At 36.9% G+C, this 27,243-nt stretch overlaps 2 protein-coding genes across 2 annotated transcripts in view; both read right to left on the bottom strand.

Annotated features, from left to right (window-relative positions):
• The window catches only part of LOC135701904 (inositol-pentakisphosphate 2-kinase-like), a 422,782-nt gene that overhangs the window by 78,112 nt on the left and 317,427 nt on the right, over positions 1-27,243 (bottom strand). The gene's annotated exons all lie outside the window — the stretch shown is intronic.
• Positions 24,430-25,263, bottom strand: LOC135701899 (uncharacterized). Its single transcript, XM_065222844.1, has 4 exons — positions 25,213-25,263; positions 24,982-25,146; positions 24,762-24,917; positions 24,430-24,695 (listed from the first exon to the last, which is right to left on the bottom strand). The coding sequence occupies exons 1-4, from the start codon at positions 25,261-25,263 to the stop codon at positions 24,528-24,530; spliced, it is 540 nt and encodes a 179-aa protein (XP_065078916.1). The 3' UTR covers positions 24,430-24,527.

Below are 27,243 nucleotides of genomic sequence, written 5' to 3'. Positions count from 1 at the left end.
AAAGTTTATCAAAACTTTCTTTGAATGTTTCCTACATTTTTACACTTTCCCGGACATTTTTTCGGACTTTCCTTGATGTTCATCTCCCGACAGATTCTGGTCGTTTGTCTTCGCTGAAAGTTCTTTTCAAGCTCCCCAAAAAGGTTGATCAGCTTCTACTGGAAATTTTTCATAATTTATTGATAGTTCTTCTCAGGGTTAATTTCCCGGGAATGGTTTCCTGGTCAGAGTGGGCTATCTTTAGTAAAAATGTTTTTTATCTGTTTCCCATGACATGGAACTAGCTTCCTAGAATCGGGAAGCTTGATTTTTGGAGGAATTGGCGGAAATTGATTCAATGATAGATAGATTTTTTTATTCACATCATTTGCCCCTAAACAGAAATCCTGGTAAACGTTATTGGTAATTTATCAAGGTAACAAATATTGTTCAAATGAAAGGCGCTGGGATTGCACCCACAACCCAGCTTGCTGAGCAAACACACGGCACACTGAACCACCGAACCCGTCCAGAGCCTTCAGGCGAGCTTAGAGGCTCAAAATTAAAATTTAACATGAAGCTGATAAATACTGGCTCCTAAGATTACATGCTTCTACGTCGGAATCAGAATCAGAATCGGAATCAGAACCGTAATCGAATCATGGAATATTACGAAATAAAACAATTCTACGATACGATCTTACAAGGCAGACGTAAAAATCATAGACTAGATCCATGATGGTCCGTTGATCATTCGAGAATGTGATGTTTCTCAAATTGTTCTATAGAGCAACGTTTCTCAATTTAAATATGGGTCGCGGTGTGCCCTCCGGCGGGTCACATAAATTCAAACAGCTTTTTTTCCCTTGATTTGTTTTCCGTCGATCTTGTTTTCCGTACTGAGTACCAAGGCTACCGACGCCACTCGCAACCTACCCTACCTATGGACCCATCAGCTCATGGACCGGAGACTAACGGCTTTACTTCCCTTCCGACGGAAGGTGTGATCATAGATTTTATGTCTTAGAAAATTCCGACGGCGCCGACTGGGATTGAACCCAGGCCATCTGGAGTGAGAGGCAGTCACGCTTACCTACCTACTATACTACAACAACTGGTTTTCAATGTTTTCAAAATTTCGTGTAAAATTTATCTCAAGTTATAGTTATGCACGGTAGTGCACATAACATAAGCTTGTGGGAGAAAACGAATCCGGAGCATAAGTCAACTCCAGGAGATATTCAAAGGAATTCGGACAAAAAATTCCAGTATCGTTTGCCAAACAAATTATGCGAGAAATCTAAGGAAGTTGTGAGAAGAAATGTAAATTAATTCTTGGGAGACTTTAAATGTGAGCAGAATTCGAAAGGATGGATTGAAATTCAAAAGTACCTAAATCTGAAATGTTTTTGTGTGTGTGTGTGTGTGTGTGTGTGTGTGTGTGTGTGTGTGTGTGTGTGTGTGTGTGTGTGTGTGTGTGTGTGTGTGTGTGTGTGTGTGTGTGTGTGTGTGTGTGTGTGTGTGTGTGTGTGTGTGTGTGTGTGTGTGTGTGTGTGTGTGTGTGTGTGTGTGTGTGTGTGTGTTTACAATCTAACTCCCACTAACTGGCAGTCACATTATGGATAGAATCATCCTGCAACCAGCGTTGCCAGTATTCCAGATTTATCTTGATTTTCCAGATTTTCAGTCGTTTTGCCAGATACACAGACAGATCACGTATATTTACAGATTTTTCAAATATAAGGGGAATGTATGTAATGTCGGCCTAAGTGTCCCTAATTTGGGCCCATACATAAATTCAGCAATCGACTAAATTTTCAATAGCGACCAAAAATATCCATTAGTACCGTCCCAATGACGCGTTGATCTAGATACAATTGATAAATAGCAGATTTTTAGCGATGGGCCCAATCTTAGATCCATAGGCTAACATAAGAGCAATTTCCCCCGTTCGAGATTTTCCCAATTTTTTTTAAATATGTTGCTTTAAAATATCACTGAAATTGAAGGACCGTCTAATCAAAAAATAAAAAGCCAAACTTACTACTTTATTTATTAAAGGCCATCAACGTTGGTCATTATTGTAACATCGTACATGGAATTGTTACAACAGGTTTGCAATGGGTTGCAGAACCATGAAAATTGAAACATTTTCTAAAGATTATTGGCTAAAACAAAATCTTCGTGGTCGTGCGGCGTCACCCGTCGTTCAGGCGTATTGTGATTCCAGCTCCAGCCGGTGTAACTTTTCGCAACCTGAAAATTTCCCTACCTACTAGTGTGGTGTGTTGTCAGTTGTCTAGTGTTAAGTATGCAGTCTCTGTCTCTGCAACCTCTGGTTGAAAACGGTGTCAATTGTCTTTTAAAAGCTCTGATGCCAATTGCATGGAAGAGAAATCATAGAAAATTCTTAAGATGAAACTTAAGAAGTATGCTGATACGAATCGTGAGAATAATTTCAATGGAATTCTATCCAATGTTTCTATGGAGGTTCATTTTCATCAAATTATAAAAATTTAAACGGAATTATGCGAAAAGAACATCAGGCAATTTCTGGGAGACTATCAAGTCTATTCTGACAAAGTACTTGAGTACTTAGAAAAAAAAAAACTGATATGGATTTCAAAACAATTCTGACCTCTCCTACAAAGCAGTTCAAAGTTAACTATCAGATAAATCTGAGAAGAGTGTGACGGTTATTCTGAAGAGTGTATTAAGGAAATTATTAAGAATATTCTAAGGGAATTTCATAGAGAAATACTAGTTCATAGAGAAAAATATTACCAGTTTGAGGGAATTGTTGAATCGGAGAGTGATTTATAAGAGATTACAAGAGATAATGCTAAGAACTCTTAGAATGTTACTAAAAAAATTTGGATATTATCAAGATAATTTTAAGGGAATCAAGAAAAAAAAAGTGTGATGGAATTCTAGGATGATTCAAATGGAACTCTGAAAAAAGGAAAAGATATCCTGTGAAGAGTTCCAAGTAAATTCAGAAAAATATAAATTCCAGAATTTAGAAACACTTCAAGATCGTAAAACTTCAAATTTTTTGGAGCATTCCAGATTTTTTTTTAGATTTTATATTTTAGCTGGTCCAAATTTTTCTGAAAAAGACCCGGCAACGCTGCCTGCAACCAACTTTTATATAAATAATTGCAAGAAGCTTAAATGTTTGTAGTATCATTAGTACTTGTACTCGGAAATTAAGTATGAAAATATTAGAAAGGACAAAATGGAACGAACTCACCAAATCTGGCCAAGTGAACCCAACAAGCTGACCTGATGTGTTAGAGGGGAAGTCGCAATTGTAGACGGTTCGCTTCACGGGTTAATCCGGTTTGTGGTACAGCTTGCACGTTATGTCTCGAATGTAGCCTTGAAACACCTCTTGGCCGTCCGACACAATCCGCACACTGTGGAACTCGATTCAGGAAATTCAAGTATCCGTCCGTCACCAATATCACTTTACTGCTAAAAAAATCCAGAACAACGCAAAATCCAAAAATTTGACGGGAGAAAAAAATTTCGCTTCAAAGTAAACCTCAATTGAATTCAATGAAAATTTTGAGAATCTTTCCAAAGGTTTTTTTAGTTAAGGTAATTTTGAGAAAATTAAAAGAAAATTGAATTCGGAGGATAGTTCCAACTAAATTTTGAGGAATATTTCAATGAAATTGCGAGAAGCATTATTAGATAATTCAGAGATAGTTTTTGTTTATTAATTTATTTGATAAGGCTCAACCGAATTAACTTAACAGAGCCGAGGATTCATGGTCACTATACAATACATCTTAAAGCTATAGTCAAAAGGTACAACACAATAAACACTTTATCTTCCGCTATCCAAAAAGCCTCCTCCATCAGAACTGGAGCCGCTTCCAGTAGTTAGAGATAGTTTTTGGACAATACAAAGCGCATTCTGTAGAAAACTGAGAAATCTCTGTTGAATACGGAATGGGCTATTTTGAGGTCTTCAGAATGATTTAAAAGTTCCCTAAATGTTCCTGAAGTCAACGAAACTGTAGTTCTTTTATAGTAATTTCTATATGGGGGTAAACTTTGTGAAAACCGAAAATGGAACATGTAACAAAATTATGGAAGATTTTGAACGTTAATAACTCAGTTTCCCCTGGACCAATTTCAATACTTTTCTCACCAGTCGATCAGAAATATTCCTACGCATCTGTACAAATTAAGACTTAGTCACTATTGAAAATTGCATGAATGTGTAACTGTTGCGATGATAATTAAAATTATCACCGATTGCCAGCGAAAAGCGATTTCCCTAACACAGATTTCAAAGTTGAATTCCATCTGGTCAACACCAAACGGTGTTTATTCAATCACCGCGTGGTGAGTGGTGATGTTTTCCGGTAAACAACGACAGGCTCCCTGCAAGCAGCTAGCTACCAAGGCTGGCCTCAACCGATGATTTGATTCAGTTCCAATCACCGTGTCTGGTGGTTTCCGGTCATCGACATCACCAGCAGCAGCAGCAGTGCTTTCGGTACGAGGCGCTGAACATTGTTCTCCAGTACACAACGAAGGGCTGCCTGCTAGCAGCAAGCTGCAGCCCACATGAGCATCCATAGAAGGAGGAAGAAGACGCACCGCTATTGATCGGAATCATAAGCTCTTCGTGAGTCGCTGTGGGCCATCTATGTCAAGCGCGTCATGCTAAAGATTATAAACAGAGAAAAACCCGCTCAAATTCCTATTCCTACACAAAACACAAGCTCCTGCTGCAGTTAACAAATCAGATTTATCATATAAAACCACGTAGTCCTACGTCACCACTGCGTACAACCCCATAGGGCTGTTCCTTGAAGTTTTTTAGATTGAAAATCTACTTTTCGTCAATTTTTAAACTTCCCCGAACTTTTTCGGACTTTTTAAAGTTTCCTCAATTTTCCTAAAAATAGGGTGGGAAGTGAATTTCCATTTTGAAATTCCTGGTTTTCCTGGTCAATGATTTAAAAATTTCCTGGTTTCAAAAACCATGTATTTAAAAAACAATTTTTAATGAAAAAAAAATAAAGTGGATCCTTGTACCATCATTCTTCGCGCAATGCGGAATTTCACAAACCAAAATAGGTATTAAGGTTCTTGTGAATGCCCGTGACATCTTTATCTGATTGTTTGCTGTAAAGAAGCTAGTAGGGAGCCGCTCTACTTCGTCGTATCATGGCTCCTATTTCCGTTGTATGTGCTAAAACTATAATAGCAAAGCGTTTTCACTCATGTTTTTGCAAAAACATCTTTGCTTACAAGACTAATTACGATTGACACTGAAACATTTACGGGTTATCGTAAAATGAGCGATTTTAGGGGTGTATGACGAAGAAAAGCTGAGATACGACGGACTAGCGCGGAGCCCTATCTAATGTCTGAAATTTAGAGATCTATAAGCCCCTAAATCTTGAGATTTCAGTTTTTGAAACTGCGATTTATCTGCTAGTTTATCTCAAGGTGAAATTGCGAAGTGTGATATGAATGAGGACTCTTTAAACAAACCTTTGCTTCTAACAATTTTATGGATTTCCAGTTTGTTTAAATTTTCCGCAAATTGTCAACGATTAAGGATCTTATTTAGCGGAATTTTGATTATAACATGATTTGAAAATTTGATGATTAAAAGATTTCATAAACAACGTTGGTTTAATAACTCTTATTATAAAAAAAACTGACTGCTGAAGTTCATAGAAACTCCCTAAAGTTCGTAGAACTTCCTTGAAGCGTTAAGGTCTTTCCTGAAGGGTTCATTGAAGTTTGTATTGCCTGAATTTTATGGGACTTCCCCGAAGTTCGAAGGACTTTTTTTTAAGATCTTAAGACTTCCCTGAAGTTCGGAGTTTTTTGAAATTCTTAAATATCGTACAAGTACCACGAAGTTCGTAAGACTTCCTTCAAGTTCGAAGAACTTTCTCAAAGATCTGAGGACTTCCCTGAAGTTTGAAGGACTTAACTGAATGTATGAGGACCCTAAATTTAGAAGAGCTTCCCTGAACTTCATAAGGCTTTAAATATCGAAGGGTTTTCCAAAAGTTTGTGGGCCTTTCCATAATTTCTTGGAAATTCCCTGAAGTTTGGAGAGCTCCCAAGAATTTCGTAGGACTACCTGTAGTTCAATCGACTTCTCGGAAGTTCTAGGAACTTTTTTGAGCTTGGAGAACTATGTTAAGTTCAGAGGACTTCCCAAGAATATTGAAGACTTCTCTGAAGCTTGGAAAAAATCCATAAGTGTCATAGGATTATCCTTAAGTTTTAAGCAATGCCTAAATGTCGTAGAAGTTACATAAAATCTGTAGAAAATTCTGTAAAATTCGTAGTTATTCCCCAAAGATCAGCGAATCCAAACACGTAAAGCAACCAACGATACAGACAAAACTGTTGCTACGACTACCATGACAAACTCGCTCTGTAACAAAGCTCGATCCGAGTGGTAGAAGGATAATGATATATTGCTTGCCTGCTTTGTTGCAATATACACGGATGAGGACACAGCTTGATATGAATCGGGAAAAGACATAACAAAAAAATTCCCATTAACACACGTGTATCATCTTCGGCTTTACTTCGTGATGCAGCTTGCCAACAATTTGCGCGTTTCCTTCTACCGCCCCGAATGAGTTGTGTGGCACGGGCTGCTTGTCATGAAAAAAAACGAAGAAGATTATATCATTATTGCTTTCCACTTCTGACATAGCGTTATTATTCGGTTCGTTGATCGCTTGTCATTTTGTCATTTGGAGATATTTTTGATTCCTTGCCAAAGATTAAAGGACTTCCATGAAGTTCGTAAGACTTCTCTGAAATTTGTAGAACTTCTCTGAAGGTTCGGAGAGATCTCCTGACCGTCGTAGGTCATCACAGTAGTTCGCAGTAGTAGTAGAACTTGCATGAAGTTCGAAGGCCTTATCTGAAGTTTTTTAGAAGTAGAACTTTTTTAGTGAACATGTTGAACAGGTACTTCAAAGTAGTTACGCGTCGGCACTGCTTAAGTCTGCTATCAATTAAGTACAAATCATACATGCAATTGATTCGAGAAAAAAAAATTAAACATAAATACAAAATATATTTACTAAATTCTCAGGGTAAATTTTGTTCATCAATGTTTAGTTGTGTGAACGATTTAGCTTGAACAAAATGGTTAGTTTTGACCTGACTATAAAAAGAAACTTTGACATACATATAATTTAAAACCTATTTAAATTATACAAACAAGATTATTTTCCTGGAGGACTTATGATATTCCTGTTTTCTTCCCGGTTTTTCCTGGTGAAAATAAATTCCCGACTTTTTCCCGGTTTTCCTGGTTTTTCTGGTTCACTTGCCACCCTATAAAAATCATGGATCTTCTCTAAACTTTTAACAATTCGCTTAAGTTCTCGAAACTTCTTTGAATTTATTTTTTACGCTAATCTTAACAAAACTGCTCTGAGGTTCTCTGTTGATTTGATGTTGATTAAAAACTTTCGACACAAAAAAATTGAAAAAAATATCATAGAACAATTTGTTAATAACTTTTAGTTAGTTTTCTTTGTTCGTGCACTTTTTTATAATTTTTACACAAAAAACAATATTTGTGACTTTTTTAAATTATCTACTGTGTAAAAATGCCTAAAATTATTCACAAAAAAATAAGTTCAAATATTTTACCAAAAGTTATTACCCTACGATTTTTTTTTTTAATTTTTAAGTATGCAAGGTTGCAATACTCCAAAAATTTACTTTAAAAAAATTGAAAATATTGAACCAGGTTATTATTTTTCATTCAATTTTTTAAGACTTTTTTGGAATTTGACTTCAAAATTTAAAAAAAAAAATGGGATTGGGATCACTGCATTCGGCTCAATTTTTCAGTTATTGTAAATAAGGGACCTTCCATAGATAACGTAGCTTATTCTGCTAAACCTTATACATGGCCGGTCACCCAAATGATGTAATTAGATCAGCAATGGTGGACATACTGATGATTCATGGCCACATTATTCTAGACAAAAACAAAAGCCCGCCGTACTGCATATCAAACTTCAAGATTTTGCGAAACTACACGCAAACCAAAAATGTATTACATTCAATGTTAGTTGCATTTCCAATCATCCTCCGAAGCGAATACTGCAGAGAATGATATGAGTTGACCATGCAGACGATACAATGATTTTTTGTTTTCTTTTTTAAGTTGTGTTCTGTCTACGCTTCCGACTATACCACCAAGCTTTTTCTTTATAACATTGTAGAACGACGCACACACTTGCTTCGATTCTCTCCAATTCTCGTTCAGTAGTAAAAGCATGCAAAATCAAATTATCGTACTATGAGCCTTTCTTATTCGCTTTTAGCCTATTCATATTCCGAAGCATGGAGAGAGCAGTGGAGAAAGCACAGGTCTGATAATCGTAGCGTTCGTGGTTCGAGTCCAGCCCGTCATAATTAATTTCTCTCGCTGTACACACTCCACATTCTACAATTTTATTGCATTGGACTACAGCTCGGTATATCTCATCCTCATGCGGTCTCCACTAACATCCTGCGATGATGAATCCTACATAATTGAAAGCAAATTTTACATCCCCAGCTTGGGTGTAACACGCCTGCATAGAAATAATTCTTCGCATGAAGGTTGAATGTTCTTTTCGTTTCAAGCATGTACAAAACCTAGGTTTTGGGCCATTTACAGAGCAGCAGCTCCATTTCAAATGACGATTTTTTATTTTAATTTTTCGATCGACCTTCTACGACTATGTTGAAACTTTGCACAGTTGTTTGTAATTGTTCAACATGACATTTTTTTCATTTTGGTTCCCCAGTTTTGTACACGACTAACACTTGAAAAGGGCTTATGCAAAAATGATACGCATACGATAGTCGATTTGACGTAAATGGGAGCTCGTCCACGCATACTAATACTACAATCAGATAGGGGAAACCTTCCTCAACTTAATAGTGGTGTTAGTGTGCATGGGTGAGTTCCCGGTTGCGTCAAATCGAGTATCCGAGATTTTGTAATACCATTCGCAAATTATGACATTCATTTCATAGTAAAAATGTATTAAATAAAATAGTGTTCTTAGGTATTTATTTAGTTCACATTTTGTCTAAATACGTTTATTTAGACAAATTAAAAACCTTTGCATCATGATCTGAACACTTTGAGAACAATTTTGTTTTAATTGTATTTTCAGATATAGGAATAAATGAGTGATATTTTTGCGTTCCTTGAATTGTTCTTGCTTCACAATGTTGTTCATTAAGCTCTCCCGCCATGGTTTTATATTCTTCTGATGTTACAAAACCAAAGGATAAACTCGTCAACTCTTCCTCCTTTCGATTATTTGCCCAGTTATAAAATTCTTAGCATTTTTAATTGGATGTTCACGTTCTCTGGCTAAACTGGCTCGTGTAGCCATGCGCTTTATCGTACCTCCAATACAATCACACGGTCCTTTGCCATGGGATGTCGCAAAGAAATGCCATTCAGCTTCAATTTCATACATAGACTTGAACTTGCAGAGACTAGAAAAATTCTTACGGTTTTTATACTGTGAAGCAGCTCCGCCAGACATAAAATAAATCTTCTTCACTATTTTTCTCTGATCTGTACGTAAAAAAGTAATCATTTTGGAAATAAACAGGTTAACAGCTACTGCATCATGTGTCAACTCTTCTGAGATAATTATGAAACTAAAATGAAGCACTTGCGAGTTTGCTTTATAGTATATAACGAATGGATGGATAATAGCTTGTTGTACATTCCAATGATGAGATTGTACTTCATCGTGCAATACAAAGGAGTAATTTTCAGAAAAATCACAAATTACTAAAAATTTCCCTACTTGCAAATTGTTTTTCGTTGTTTTTAAAAATTTAGATTGTTCTGTTTTAATGAAATCATGAGGTATCAATTTGAGTAAATTTTCACAAAAATATGAAACAAAATCTTCAGGCTCTTTAACAATAGTTTGTATATCACATCTAGCAGTAGTTACCCACTGTTCGAATGACAGTTGATCAATCATTTTTTCTTCTAATTGCTGTGTTAAAAAATCCTCAATTGACGAAATGTCTGGATAATCCTCACAACATCTATGATAACAATATGCTGTTTTTCTTTCACAAATTAAACTATCAGTCAAGGACTTTAAGTCATACACAATATTGTACTTTTTTAAACTATGTGTTATAAGATAAAAAAAACTTCATGATTTGTACAAACGCAAACATTGTGCGTCCTGAACTGGTTAAAAGTTTGCAGTATTTAGGACGAAGTTTCGCTAATGAAGAAATTCCTATTTTTACCTCACTATTAATTTCCTTAAATCTTTTGTATGCTTCTTTAAGTGTCGTAATCAATAACCTTTTTTGTTTTGCTTTCCGTTTTCCATTGTTTTTCACTGACACGTAGTCTCTCTGGCCAGACATCACCCGACTTGTTTCATCGTCCTTAAAAAATTGAACAACAAGTTCCTTCGTTGCATCATTTATGCCATGGCCCGATCTTCTGTGAACTGATGAATGTGCTCCATCAGTTTCAAATAATTCTTTAGCTGCTGTTGCGAAGTACCTTGTGGTGTTAAATTCATCCATTATTTTTTGTATTGTCAATTACTTGGGCAACACAGTTAAAATCTCTAGTTTTTCACTCCTTGTGGTATCTTGTCTGCCAAATTTTTCTTTCAATCGAAGAATTATTTCTTCAAAATCCTGTGTTGCACTTGTTTGGTCCTCCGGCGGTCTTAGTTGGAAAAGATGCTTCCTCTTCACTCCTTGGTTGATTTCCTTAATTTTATGTTCAGGATAGTAAACGTTGTTTGACTTCTTTGCATCAATCGGTGAAACTTGAATCCCAGCAAATCCTCGGTTGAATAATTCGATGTTAACAGATCGCGAAAATTCATGATCAGTTGTGGGCACTGATATTGTTGATGGTATCGTTGACAGGCTGGGTACTTCAGGCAAAACCCTTCTAACAACAGTTTCCGAGTTTTCATCGATGATTTGTTTTTCACCTCTTCTAGCCCGTCTTTCAACTTCTCGACGGCAAGATCCGCAGATGCGTAAATTGGAATTCATTGTATCTCCGGAATATCCAATCCTGTTCAAGTTCTGTTTGGTATTTTCTGAAAGAATTCGCAGATCCTTTGTTATACACCTTACATCATCATTTTTTATCGGTTGAATACATTGGGTCATAACAAATCGGTTATCCATATATTTGTACTGGTGGACGCTGAAAAAAAAACTGTTCGTATAAAATTTATATTGAATAACAAGCTTACCTTAACAGAAACGAAACTTTGTATAATAGCACTGAATCACCGTTCTTCAAACTATTTCTATTTTCGACAGATAACGACTTAGACTGCTTACTGTTAGTGACTGATGAAGATATGCTTGAGTAGCTCTTTGAATATCAGTTTTTTCAACCGAAATAATCTTACCAAATGTCTAGGTAGCAATTAGGTACCAGACATTCAGTGGCTTAATTTTCAACGCTTGTGTATAAAGACTTGTGCGTCTGAACTGTGAACTGCAAAGTTTAGGAAAATGGATTGGGTTTTTCGTTAAACATATTTTCAAGGTTAAACACTCACGAACAACAGCTCAAAGTATGCGATAAGTGAATTTTAACCTACGAGTATCTCGAAAATAACAACTTTGGGCAATTTACGCATTATGAGCTTTTTTGTTGTAAATTTAATGTGTTTAATAATAACACCATTTCAAAGATATTCGATAACTGTAAGTAGTATTTTGAAAAATAGTACTTTTTTCAATAATTCATAACTTTTTTGTTTATGATTTACCCAGCAAACGCACATTGTCAATAAGTAGCACGTTATCAAAACTACAAAATAAATATAAAAAAAAATATGCAATTTGAGTAATTTAATTTTTTTTTATAATTTTGATTTTTTTTTTTTGTAAATAACAAAATAATTTTTTACAGTGTATATTTTTTCTTGAAAGGTACAATACTTGTCCGCAACTTCACGCAAGACACTTTCTCGATCAAACAAATCGTTCGCGAGATATATTTTTGCATAAGCCCTTTTCAAGTGCTATTCGTGTACAAAACAAGGGAACCAAATATGTAAAATGACATTATGGACAGTAATAAACAACTGTGTAAAATAACAAGTAATTCTATAAACATCGATCCGAAACGATTTGCGAATATATGTGGAACTACTCAGAGGACAAACAAGGCACATTCTGTAGAACATAGGGTAACGGAATGTAATCTCGATATATTCCTCTCATGTTGGCCCTATGACTATCTTCTAACTATCTCACAATTCCGATCCTTAAATGTTGACACATGGATCGAATTTTCAGTTCGACTCGATCTGCCCACACGTGCAATTGTGTGATGATGTTAGATCAACTACATTCTCTTGTGACAAAACTGCCGATCGATTTGCTCCCTTTCACCTTCACGCTGTAGTATTGCTACTTTGTTGCATTGCTATATAATTAGTTTGACTAATGGCGCGTTATTATGTGTCTAAGTGACTCGATCCATCATATAAATTCGTTTCGCTCTAGTTCTGTTACTAGTTTCACCGTAACATCCTGTAAAGTACCTTTAAAATTACAGAATGAATTTAAGCTTCATTCTTTGCATCATACAGGTAGTTGCTGTGCTGTCGTCCGTGGAGGTCAGTTGTCTCTCCAATATTCTCAGATCCATTTTTAACATTGTCAATTCCCCATTTATAGGCTAAGATAACCATAGACGTGCTCGGCTACTTCGAATGTCCAGGTTTCCCGAAAGGCTCTCAAGATATAGAATTTTCCAACCTTGAATTCGATCTGGACGATGAAGGATTCGTTGTGATCAATGGTAATCTCACCATGCTGCGGGACATCAACGCTCCCTACCCGCTCTCTATACACTCGGAACGACTGGAACGTGGAGAGTGGCATCCGGCCATACTGAACAGAAAGGTGGATAGTTTTTGTGCACAATTGCTGAATCCCACCGAATCGTGGTATCCGTTTACGAGGCAAATGAAACGACGACAGTGTCCCTTTCCAATGGGACACGTCGAAACGGTTCGCAACCTGAGAATCACCAGTTTTCCGTTTACAATTCCACCGAGCTTCATCGGCGAGTGGAAAATCTACTCGGAGAGCCTTTTGGACAAGGGGCAGATAGGAAACTGCACGATGCTGCAGTTGATGGTTCTGGAGATTTGAGCGATTTGCGATGATTTTTTTTTATTCATCATTGGAGCGATCTTCTTCTCCATCGTTGATCGCAATTAAGCATTACTTCTGGTAAATCTATATATAGAGCTGGAAAAAGCCTTTGATCGATTCTCTTCATCGGCTTTCTCTTTTGGTAACCACGACTATGAAAACAGTTTTCGTGTTATTTTTGCCACATAGCATGATAAAGGATGTTCTTATCTATTGTCCAAATCGTCAAATACAACAGGGAATGTTGTTGCAGCTGAGTTATTAACGAAGGAGAAAGTCGATGAAGAGAAACGATCAAAGCAGATATACCCTTTTTCTAGCTCTGTATAGAAATCAACAATGATAAATAAGTATTTCTATTAGTATTTAACACGTGATTATCCAAGTGACACATCAGTTTTATAATGAAATAGGTAATAAAGTACATCCTAATTACTTAGCTCTGGAAAAAAAGTCCATCACGATTGGTGAAAATGGCAACTTAAAATACTCAATACTTCTTCACTTCTTTGCCGAAAGTGCACCCACCCAATCGGGGAATGTATGATTTGCTTCCAATTAATGTGGGATTCATCAACGAAGGATGGTAGTGGAGACCGCATAAACGGAGGAGTGTATAAGTGAAAGCAATTAATTATGACGGAAAAAAATGTTGCCGACTGGACTCGAACTACGAACGTTGTGATTATCAGACCTGTGCTTTCTCCAATGCTCTCTCCATGCTTCTGGACATTGATAGGCTAAAAGCGAATGAGAAGCGCTCATAGTACGATAATTTGATTTCGCATGCTGTTTCTGCTGAACGGAAATTTGAGAGGATCGAAACAAGCATGTGCGTCGTTCTACAATGTTATACGTAAAAAGCATGGTGGTATAGTCGAAAGCTTAGACAGAACACGAAATAAAGAAGATAAAAAATCATTGCATCGATCTATCTCTTTAAAATTCGGTAAGAGTTTTCCCCAAAAATTATTTAAACGATAATTAACGAGCATTTCCCGGATTCATTCCGGTGATTTAGAATTTCCAGCTTATTAGCGGATTTCCTGTTTCCGGTTAAACTGGTCACCTTGAACATGGTAAAAGCCAGGTAATCAGTAATATGGAGAAAATTGAAATCATGCACATGTCAATCAGCTTGCTATTGATCTACAAGAGCTTATCTTCTTCATATGAAATAATACTAACAGACTTGTCATTCAATGCAATCGTGTTTCCATAGAATGTACCAATATTAATACCCATAATAAGCTTTTTCGTCAGGGGAATGATAGCCTAATCACTGTAAAGATTTGCACAAGTTCATGATCTGGTTTTGACCTCAATTTACCCCATGTTCTCCCCTTGACATGACAATTTCCTTGTCTTCCAGTGCCTCTCCATATTGCATATGAAACACCTATCTTTATTCCCGTTATAAAATGTATGCCCTGTGCACATATCTAGCCCCAGCTCTGCAGCATTTTTTTTTCCGGATAACACGCTTAACAAAACGCTAGATCGCAGCTTGAAACTTTAGGTGGGAACTAAATGTATTTTTTTTTTCATTTGAACTTTATGAGAAGTTCTTTGACCTTCAAAATCCTGCAAAGTTAATTCCATTGTAACAGCAAAAAGCCTGGGTTTAATCCCAGTCGCCACCGCCGGAATTTTTTGAGACATAAAATCCCTGATCACGCCTTCCTAAAGGGAAGTAAAGTCGATGGTCTCCGGTCCATGAGTTCATAGTCGATAGGTATGATCCAGGTGAGGGAGCTGCCTCCATTGGCATCGGTAGCTTTGGTACTCAGTACGAAAAACAAGATCGGCGGAAAATCACGGTGTGATCAGAGATTTTATGCTTCAGAAAATCCCGGCGGTGCCGACTGGGATTGTAACCAGGCCCTTTGCGGTGAGAGACGATCACGCTTACCACTACACCACCAGCGCCGCTTATTCAACGTATGTCATCTAAGACAAGTATAAAGCTTCTATCTAAGCAGCTCGACTATCAAAAATGTATTAGAATAGCGAGATCAGTCATACTTTTTAATAAGTAATCAGAGAATATTAAGAAATATTTCCCAGAATGCTGAAGAAATTCCCTGATTTTCCTGTTTTTTTTTTCAGATGGTCAACACCCTGACAAGTTTTTATAGAAAAGGTCTTCATCGTGATGAACGAAATATCTCCAAATGTCTTCACTTCTAATTTTCCAATTATCGTCCGGGATGGGGGATGTCCAGATTTATAAAACAGTCTTCACAGTCTTTACAGAAGGTCAGGAAAATTAACGAAACATCATGTGATTAGAGGATAGAAGAACTTCGTATCAAACTCTCTAAAAGGGCATTTTAGTAAAAGTTCAGCGAACTTCATAGAAGTCCAGGGAATGTTGTAAATGTTCAGCGAAATTTATAAACGTTTAGTAAAGTTTAGTTCAGGGACTTCCGAAAAAGTTCAGAAAACAAAATACGAAGAAATTCCATGGAAGTGCAGGGAATTTTGAAAAAGTTCTATTAAAACATTAGAGATTTTTGTTTCACCCTACTAGGGAGACCCTAGGAATATTCAAAGACAATTTAAGGATTTATTTTCGTAGATGTTCAGAAAAAATGGTAGAATTAACCCTCCGTTACTCGCGCCAACTTTTGTAACAGGAGAACTCGCGCGTTGTACTTTGTACAACAGTGTGAGTTTTCCATTGCCATTTTGCAGCCGAGCTACCAATCGACATGAAACCAACGGGTATTCCTTAAAAAACTTGGTTTTAACTAAACAAGCTAAACTTTTATGACAGTTAAACCCCAAAAAATGGGGAGAATAGAGAAAATGTGAACGGAAACCGCGTAAACGATGTACGTTCTATGTGGGATTTGATTGAATTGGTTACAACATGTAAAATCTCGAGATCCTGACCAGCTAGAATGTTACTGTCTTGGGTAAAGCAGTTCTAGAGATCATAACCTTTTTGCTGGTGGAGAGTAGTTCACAATTTTCTCACTACGCAGCGCTAGAATACATGTGAAATTATCGCATGATATCTCGAGATCATGACCAGATAGAAAGTTACTGTCGTCGACAAAGTTTTTGATGAGATCAAAGCCTATTTCTTGGTGCATAATAGTTCAAAATTTTCTCAATACGGCGTTATTTAGTATGCACGTGAAATTCTCATATTAAATATCTCGAGATCCTGACCAGATAGCAAGCTACTGGCTTGGGCAAAGTTGTTCAGAAGGTCAAGGCCTTTTCGTTGGTGGAGTAGTTTTAAAAAAATATCACTACGTGGCGCTAGTATATACGTGCAATTTTCGCATATACAATAGCTCAAAATCCTGAGCAGATAGAAAGTTACTGTTGTCGACAAAGTTTTTGGTGAGATCAAAGCCTATTTCTTGGTGCATAATAGTTCAAAATTTTCTCACTACGCGACGCTAGTATACACATGAATTTCTCATATAAAATATCTCGAAATCCTGACCAGATAGAAAGTTACTGTCCTAGACAAAGCTGTTCAGGAGATCATAGCCTTTTTGCTCACTACTTGCAGTGCTAGTATATACACATACAATTCTCGCATATACAATAGCTCGAGATCCTGAGCAGATAAATAGTTACTGTTTTCGGCAAACTTGTTCAAGGGGTCAAGACTTTTTGGCTGGTCGACAGTAGCTCAGAATTTTCTCACCACGTGGCGCTAGTAAACGTGTACAATTCTCCCATATGCTTAGGTCGAGATTCTGAACAGGTCGAAAATTACTGTCTTAGAAAAAGTTGTTCATGAGGTCATTGCCCATTGCTTGGTGTACAATAGTTCAGAATTTTCACACTGCGTGGCGTTTGTGTACACGCGAAATTCTCACTTGTAAAATATCTCGTGATTCTGATCAGATAGATTTCGCTAGTGGACACTAGTTCAAAATTTTCTCACTACGTAGCGCTAGAATACACGTGAAATTCTCGCATGTGACTTGTTTCGAGGCTTTTTCGCAGATGTATGAAATTTGCGGTGCTACTATGCATGTGAAACTCTTGCATATAAAATATCTCTAGATCATGACCAGATAGAAAGTTACTGTTTTGGACAAAGTTGTTCAGGAGGTCAAAGCCTTTTTGGCTGGTAACCAGTAGTGCAGAATTTTCTCGCCACATGGCGTTAGTATGCATGTACACTGCTCGCATTTACTATATATCGAGATCCTGATCAGATATAAAGTTACTGTCTACGACAATGTTGTTCAGGAGGTCAAGGTATTTTGGCTGGTGAACAGTAATTCAGAATTTTCTCACTTCATGGTGCTAGTATACATGTGAAATTCTCGCATATAAAATAGCATATGCGAGAAGTGTACATTTATACTAACGCCACGTGGTGAGAAAATTCTTAACTACTGTTTACCAGCCAAAAAGTCTTGACCCCCTAAACAACTTTGCCAAAGACAGTAACTTTCTAGCTGATCAAGATCTCGAACTATTGAATATGCGAGAAAGGCACGTGTATACTAGCACCGCATAGTGAAAAAATTATGAACCATTGTTACCCAACAAAAAAGATCTTGACTTCCTGAAAAACTTTGCCCAATATATTTACTTTCTATCTGGTCATGATCTAGAGATATTTTATATGCAAGAGTTTCACATGCATAGTAGCACCGTAAATTTCATCCATCTGCGAAAAAGCCTTGACCTTCTGAACAACTATGCCCAAGACAGTACATTTCTATCTGGTTGGGAGCTCGAGATATTTTATATGAGAATTTCACGTGTATACTAACGTCGCGTAGTGAGAAAACTCTGAACTATTGAGCACCAAGCAATAGGCTTTGACCTACTGAAAAACTTTGTTAAAGACAGTACCTTTATATCTGGTCAGGATCTCGAAACAAGCCACATGCGAGAATTTCACGTGTATACTAGCGCTACGTAGTGAGAAAATTCTGAACTACTGTCCGCCAGCGACAAGGCTATGATCTCCTGAACAACTTTGTTGGAGACAGTCACTTTCTATCTGGTCAGGATCTCGATATATTCCATGTTGTAATCAATCAAGTCAAATCCCACGTAGTATGGATACAGTTTACGCGGTTTCCATTTACATTTTCCCTATTATCCGCATTTTTAGGTGTTTACTGTAATCAAAGGTTAGCTTGTTTAGATCAAACCAAGTTTTTTGAGGAATACTCGTTGGTTTCAGATCGATTGGTAACTCAGCAACAAAATGGCAATTGAAAACGCATGTGTGTTGTACAAAGTACAACAGCGCGAGTAACGGAGGGTTAAGAGATCTTGAGCAAAGAATTGAAACTCGGAAGCAGGTCAGGCAACTTCGTAGACGTTGAGAAAATCTTTAAGCACTTTAGGAAATTTTGTTTATGTTAAAAGAACGTTGTATAAAATATAGGATATTCCCTAAGATATTCTCCCAAAACTGCAGGTGTTAAGGAAATATTCAAAAGTAAAATAAGTCCTCTTGTTATTTTTTCAAGACTTCAGGTAGATCTCCAATTATTCAAATCTACAATTTACTAATCTCAAATACTCTCCCTAGACGGCAGGTTGTTCAGGAAGTATTCAAAAGATATCCAATTAATCGAAGATTTCAGCAAAGTCCTGTAGATAAATGTCTTCAAAATGTCCGCAGGACAAAATATCTTCACAGAAATACAAAAGTCTTCAAAAAGAAGACACATCTTCAAATCAGTCAGCCCTGCGTCAAACAGATCTTTCTCTACCCAAGTAACAATGTTGGTTTTATTAGGGTTCTGTAGACCATGATTTAGACTTATAGAATGCTTTAAAACATCGATAAAACATTCAATGTTATTTGGATAGTCTACGTCATGAATTTCACCAGTTTTGATTTTATTATTATGTTTAAGAGCCAATATCACATCAAGATAAGCATAACGTCGATGATTACATGAATCTATGACAGAAGGTCGAAAAACAAAATTTCCAAGGACAAAAGGTCGAAGGACAAACGGTCCAAGAACAAAACATCAAATGAAATGTATAGGGACAAATGGTCGAATTAAATTTTAAGGTACAAAAAACAAAGAAGTCGAAAACGTCGAAATGGATAGAACGTCGAAATGAACAAAGTTTCGAATGGACATAATGTTGAAACGGACAAAAGGTCAAATGAAGAAAAGGCACGAAAGGTCGAAACGATAAGTTCTTCTTCTTCTTCTTCTTCTTCTTCCTTGCATTTCAAGCTTATTGCGTATGGCATATTAGCTTATTGCGTGCTCTCAACTTAGTGTTCTAGATGCACTTCCACAGTTATTAAAATTGAGAGCTTTCGATACCTGTACCATTTTTGCATTAGTATAATTGTGTGGCAAGTACAATCATACTCTATGCCCAGGGAAGTCGAGAAATTTTCCGACCCGAAAAATTCCTAGACTTGACCAGGAATCGAACCCAGCCACCTCCAGCATGGTCTTGCTTTGTAGCTGTGCCTTTACCGACTGAGCTAAGGGAACGAAACGATAAGTTGTATTGTCTTATATCTTTCATGAGGCAAGTTCAGTAGTTAAGCAGTTCATGATTTAAAGGAATTAATGTTAACGGTTATATGACAAAAGGTTGAAAGGAGAAAAAAAATGTCGAAAGGACAAATTGTCGAAGGGATAAAAGGTCGAATAATAAAAAACACACAAGGACAAAAAATCGAAGGGAGAATAGGTTGAAAGGAAAAAATGTCGAAAGACAAAATTTCGAAGAACACAGGGTCACAGAACGGAAAAAGGATTTTATGTTGGATTGTTCAATAGCTTTTATTAGGTAAGTTCAGTAGTTGAGCAGATCATTTTTAAAATTAGTTAACTTCAACGGTTGTAGGACAAAAAATCGAAACGACAAATGGTCGAAGGACAAAAGGTCGAAATTAACAAAATGTCAAATGGACATAATTTCGAAACGGACAAAACGTCAGAAGGAAAAAAAGGTCGAATGAGCAAAAGGTCGAAAGGATTTTCGAGAACATGCAATGCAATTTTTCAATCGCATTTATCAGGCAAGTTCAGCAGTTGAGCAGTTCATGTTTTGAAGGAGTTAACATCAACGGTTGTATGACAAAAGGTCTAAATGATAAATGATCAAAGGGACAAAAGGTCAAATAATTAAATAAAAAAACACAACAGGACAAAAAGCCGAAGGGACAAAGGTTGAAAAGAAAAAAAGGTTGAAAGACAAAAGTTCGAAGGACAGAAAGTTGCAGGACAGAGGTCAAAGGGACAAAAGGTAAATGAAATATATAGGGACAAATGGTCGAATGGACAAAAGGACGAAAGAAATTTGAAGGGACATGCATGGACATAATGACAAAATGGACGATACGTCAAAATTGACAAAGGTCGAAATGAACAAAAAGTCGAATGGACAAAACGACACAATGTCGAAATGATTAATTAATTAATTTAGCTTTATTTAGGAGGCTTTCAGCCTTAGGCTGGTTCGCCTCCATACGATGTCGAAATGGACAAAAGGACGAACAGACAAAAGTTCGAAAGGATTTTCGATAAGTTTAAGTTGGATTGTTCCCTAACTTTTATCTGGTAGGTTTAGCAGTTGAGCAGTTCATTTTTTAAAGGAGTTAATTTCAGCGATTGTAGGACAAAAGATCGAAGGGACATAAGGTCGAATCATTAAAAATACTAAAGGACAAAAGATCGAAGAACAAAAAGTCGAAAGGACAAAAGGGCAAAAGGATTAAAGGACAAAAATCTAAGGCAAACAAAACCGAAGTGATAAATTGACGGAAGGACAAAAAGTTAAAAAATAAAAAGACAAAAAGTTGAAAACGCAATATACTGAGTAAAGCAAGTAGGCAAACCAAACTAAGGCGCAATATGAGTAATTCAACTGAAATGTTCAAGTTGTTATCTATTTTAAAATTTTTAAAAAATTCGTGAACAATTCTTTGGAAGAGAAAAGCTATCGAACAATCAAATTGAACAAAAAAACTCGAAAGACTTTTCTCACTCTTGGAGATGTCTTCTTCTTAATAATATGAGCAGTTCTTTGACAAACAAATCTCTGTTACTTTTTCGAAGGGACGTATCAACTTTTGTAAAAAATGCATTTGATCGCCGGTTTGGCCTAACTGGTAGCTCGCCCACGCATGCATTTTCCCCTACCTGATCCGTCCCTTCGAAAAAGTAATCGAGAAATGCTATTGCAGTCAGAAGTCATTTCTTACCCATTAAAATGAGCAGTTCTTTGGCAGATAAAAGCTGACGAACAATCCAAATTAAAATACTCGTAATTAATTTCTCAATTTTGAAGATTACACCTTCTTAAGCAGTTCTTATACTCAAAACCTATGAAGTAATCTTTATACTTTTTTTCGAATTGTTTTAATTTGTATTTCTGACGTTATTCATAATACGACCCTTTTAGGTATTATGGGTGTTCAAATTAAATTTTCTTTTTTTATAAAGGGGTCAATTATTCTAGAAACAATTTTCGATAATTTTCAGCTAGAACTGTTAACCAGGATTGCTTCCACTCTCTTCCCTGTGTTCAGCAGCTTTTATCATGTTTTAAAGAAGGAGTTAACTCGAACAGAGAGAAAAAAAACTCTCAAGTATGTTCAGTTGGAGTGTTCTATTGCTGTATTCTTCCAAAGAACTGCTCGTGGGGCGACCCCGGCGTAGTGGTTAGCATCCATAACTCTCACGCCAAAGTCAAATCTCACCCTCGGACAAGTCACGAATGACCCAAAAGTGTTAAAGTGACTATAATAAAAATGAAAGAACTGCTCATGTTTAGAAGAAGTTGTCAGTGAAACTCAAAGAGTAAAAAAAATAACTTTCGACCATTTCAATTGGATTACTCAAAACCTGAGTTTGAATTACTTAATTTACTCAGCATATTGCCTTTACAATCTTTTATTCTTTTAATTTTGTTGATCGTTTTTCACCATTTCGATTATCTGTCCATTACGACCTTTTGTTCCTAAATGTTATTCGATCATTTGTCTATTCGACGTTTTTTCCATTCGACCTTTCATTTTTTTACACACTCAATTTTTTTTTTTTTTTTCGATTTTGGCACCACCGAGCAGGCTCGGCATTTATTTTTACTGAGATGTCAACAAAATTTATGTTTGTTAGCCGAGATCTCGACAAAATTCCCGTTTGTTAACTGAATCTCGGGAAATTTTTCAATGAGATCCAGCAAAATAGAATGCCAAGCTGCTCGTTGGTGCCCATCTCGGCAAAAAATCTATGTGTGTAGACCTTTTTTGCATACGACAATTTTTCCATTACAATTTTTGTCAATTTCGACCGAATCTGTGACAAAAGGTGGAAAGACAAAGGTTGAAGAAAGAAAAATGGTCAAAAGGACTAAACGTAAAAATGACTAAAGATTAAAAGGACTAACGGTCAAAAGGACTGAATGTCAAAAGGACTAAGGGTCAAATGGACTAAAGGTCAAAATGACCAAAGGTCAAAAGGTCAAAATGGTTAAAGGACAATAGGTTGAAATCCCAAAACTGATTTTTTTTTTTTAAAGAATGAGTGTAATTTAATGAAGAGTAAATTTGATATTTTGTACCTTGAAGCACAACTCACGTTTAAAAGAAAAAAAAAGCCTCTGAAAAATATGAGATTCTAAAATCTCATCTTTGTTTTTCGAAATTTTTCGAAAGAACTGAACATGTATAAAATAAGTAACAATTTAATAAAAATATGAGATTTTGATTTTTCATCAATTTTTCAGATCCTTAAACCCACAAGTTTCCCATCGTCTTAAGTGTGCATTTATAAAACTCGAAGTTTTAAATGCATCTTTTGGACACAGTAGCTTAAGTGTGTCAGATTTTGGCCCTAGTGGTTTTCTAATGGGCCCTATCTAAAATTTCAATTGTATTCATTCTTCACCAACATTAATTCAATGCAAGGCTAGTACTTAGATTTTGTCATATATCTATGCAAATAAAAGAATGAATATTTATTTCAAATTTGTAACTAGCTCAAAACCAAAGGCCAAAAGTCTGCAGCACTAATATCATACCTGGCACACTTACACTATCTCAAATAATGCTCATAATCAAACTTTCTAAGAAGGGTATATTGAATAGATAGCAGTTTTTATTACATCATTGAACATTGCAGCCAAATCAATAAAAATCAAATTTTAAAGAACCAGTTTGTCCAATTCGACCTTTTGTCCATTTGAGCTTTTCAAGATTTGACCTTTTGTCCCTCTAAGTTCAATTCGACCTTTAGTCCATCCGACCTTTTGTCCCTTCAATCTTTTGTCCATTCAACCCTTTGTTCTTCGACCATTTGTTCATTCAACCTTTTGTCTATCTATGTTTAATTCGACATTTTGTCTTATCGACCTTCTGTCCTTCTACATTATTGTCTTTTGACTTTTTGTCATAGCTTCTTTTTGTTTTAGATATTCAACATGGCAATGATCCGATTTTTTTATTCTTTCGACCTATTTCCATTCGACCATTTGTCCCCTCTACCTTTTGTCCTTTCGACATTTTGTTTTTTTTTTATTCGACCTTTTGTCCCTTTCAACCTTTAGTCCATTCGACGTTTTGTATTTCTTTCAACCTTTTGTCGCTAAACCATTTCGCCCAAAATTGTCCATTCGACCTTTCGACCCTTCGATGGTTTGTCCATTCTACCTATTTTCCTTCAACCTTTTGTCTTTCGATTTTTTGTCCTATATGGACAGCTTCCAAACGATTGAATAGCTGACTGAGGTGGTGAACGAGGTCAAACTGATGCACTACAGAAGAGGCTTCACTCTCCGACGCCTTCTGCCCAACTACCATGAAGTCCGGCGAGGAATATGTGAGATTACTTAAATGGAATGCAACAACTTGCATCTAGAACGTGACGCGGAGTCACTCATCCAGTTACGCAGTCCGCACGTTCATTCCCCCGTGTCATCGAGTGATATTAAGTTATCTCTCGCAAGTCAGCCAGCAGCGGTGAACGCTTATAACAAATACTGCAAGTTCCAGGTGTACATAACACGACTTTCAAACCTTTGGAAATGTGCTTTTATGAATTTGATTGCAAACTAATCTCGTGAATGACATCTACAGCTAATCAGTTTCGAACGACGACAAGCTATGTTTTACAATTCGTTGCAACAAAAAATTCATCAAAAGATATTAATTAATTATTCTTGATCGTGAGACACAAACGGTGTGGATAGGAGAACGATTTGAATGGTGCGGCGCTCACGCATTCAGCTTGATCTATATAGAATGTTACGCTCTAATCACAAATAACCTAGCACACTATCTCAGGAATAAATTTTATTGGGAAAGTATAATTTTGTATTCAAAGCACAGCATCCTTTAAAATACACTACTGCCACTAGGCATCTTCCAGCACGAAATTGGCCTTGAGGCATTCCTTTTCGATCTTTGCCTCCCGCATGGTTCCGATCTCCAGAATCAGCCGCCATTCGCCCATCATTTGGGAAGGAAGTTTCATATTCGTGGCCATATTCCCGATGTTTGCTTTGTCGAATGTTTCCTCGTGCTGTTTTAAACGTTAGTAGAGATTAAAAATCTATTCTTTCCACGACAAACCGACCCGATCACCTACCCCGGCCAAAAATGGACACTGACGCTGACTGAAGTAGGCCACCGTAGAGCTCCACATTTCATGGGGACGATCGATGACATCGCAAAAGTTCGGTATCAGACGGGTTATCGTTGGAAGCCACATTCCCTTGGAGTTTCGTTCCAGGACGACTTTCACCTGAAAGTCAGTTTAGGCACTTTCCTTCGTTTTCGAAACAATTAACAAACCGATTAAAACTCACGCTCGTTGGACTGGCGAAATCTTTGATTAGCGAAAACTTTCCATCCAGCGTGATGTTCTCGTTGTCCATCATCAGAATATCGAATTTCGAAATGTCCCAACTGATCGAATCCATCCCATTGTCGCAGCTGTTGAACTCCCCGTCGAAGTTGATTGTCACAACCGCCTGTGGATTGATTAGGAATTGCCATCAATCCGAAACCGTTCACTACAACTCAACTCAAAAGCTTACCCGGGAAATTTGAATCGAACTCAACACCAAAAGTGCAACGGATGGATTCATGTTTCGGAAGAATCTGACAGGCCAGTGATCATGGCAATGGGTATTCGACTGCTATCAATTTAAATCAGAGTTGTTGGCGCTGGGCGAGCACGACATGAAACATCCGGTACATGTTTCGAGAAAAGTTTCGTGACAAATGGTAATTGTGCACGGATGACATCGGTACCCCCCTCCGGTTCATTGCAATTATAATTATACAGACTAGTTTCGGTATTATGGATGTTACGTACTAACTGGAACTTGGCACTATGTGTCTAGAGAAGATCGGGAAAGGTCCACGAATGGATCGGGTATCGAACCATGTTCCTCCGAGATTGTTTGACACGACTTTATGGATCAGGCCTTAAAGAGGCCTCATCCCTTTTTTGAAAATATAGAGAGCCTCTTCTCCAGCAAAGTTATTGCAGAAATCATTATCAACAATTATACTAGATGCATTAGGGAAGTTCCATGCGAAATAGTTAGGTGACCAGATTTAAGTTTTTCCGACTTAAATGAAACTTTGGCTATGTTTTTGACCTGTTTGGCACAAGCGTCATTTTTTAAAATGGCATATGTTCTTCCATGAGCAAAAAAATAGAAAAAATGTATCTTGAAAACTATGGATTGTACTGATGATTGTAAGATACCGAGTTGTGGAGAGAAGTGATTTTAAAACGTAGAAAAAATATACACTAAAAAAAGAAATACCTCAAATCCCCTCATCCATCAATGTATGAGCTAGGTAGAGGAGTGTGCGTTTGATTGCTATTTTCGCATTATCTTCAATCGAAACGATTGAAAAAATGTTTTCAATCAATTCGAGACTTTCAAAAATAATTCTGATATGGTGCAAAATTCATCAACAGATATCGTAGAGCACCGACTTTTCATTGATTTTAGAAAGTCTATGTTTCCAAATGTACAGTGAAGTTCGATATAACATACCCTCGATATAACGTACCCTCGATATAGCGTCACTCGATATAAGATACACCTTTCAAAATTATTATTTTATTTCTCATTATCATCAGAATTAGTGTTTCAAGATTCAAGAACAATAGATTATAAGTCAAAATTGACCGTCCAGAGACCTCGCATTGGGGGGGGGGGGGGGGGGGGCAGCATCACAGGTGAAGGTATTGAAAGGCTGCAGTGATTTTCCAGCTCCAACTAATTTAAAATTAATGCACACCCATAACCAAACCTATGAGAGTTTATAGAATGGAACACTGTCAAATGTCTATTGACTGAATGTGTATTCCATCGAAGTAGCGACAAAGCAAAGCAACTTAGAGATATTAGCGACCAAGCAGAGAATATCAGCAGAGCTGCTGTGATATTCATGTCAGTGATATTTAGTTTGACACTGGCAAACTGATTTTCACTTCAAGAGACTCATAAAATTCAGCATTTTGATGGAATTGAATTGATGTTAACGTTTTCAAACACTAGTTTATAGGGGACGGAATGAGGTATTTAGCTTTCCACACTCGGTAATGGCGGCCTTCGTGTGCATGAAAAGGACCCTTCATTATTGGTTTTCGACAGCTGCTGGATGTAATACCAACAATCAATGCGAAACTAACGATTTTAAATTGGCTCACCACTTTAGTAGCCTTTTGGTCCCAAGCAAACGATTAACGTACCCTATTCTAGTCGAAATTCTAGTACTACGCAATGTTTGTTTTGATTCGCTATGAAAGTTTGACAGATAAAATGAGGGGTTATTGGTTTTTCCTATGTTTCGAGGGGTGAATCGATTGCTTGGGACCGAAGAGAGTACCAGAGCTGAGCCAAAAAGTTGAGCACGTTATTTCGGGAACTTCTAGTCTTAGAGTTACCTCTATGGTAATACGCTCAGAGATGCCAGATTTTTTTCAGAAGTCTGCGGAAAATGTCTGTGAATTTCAGAAATGTCTGTGAATTTCAGAAATGTATAAAATTAGCAGCAATTTTGTGGTGGTCATGAAAAAGATGCGAAATTTTAAATATCAGTAA

Source organism: Ochlerotatus camptorhynchus, unplaced genomic scaffold (assembly GCF_037179485.1).
Source record: "Ochlerotatus camptorhynchus isolate MF236.1 unplaced genomic scaffold, CSIRO-AGI_Acam_v1.1 ptg000179l, whole genome shotgun sequence".
Classification (NCBI taxonomy): domain Eukaryota; kingdom Metazoa; phylum Arthropoda; class Insecta; order Diptera; family Culicidae; genus Ochlerotatus; species Ochlerotatus camptorhynchus.
Note: the sequence above shows the minus strand (reverse complement) of the source record. Positions and strands in the feature narration are given on the sequence as shown.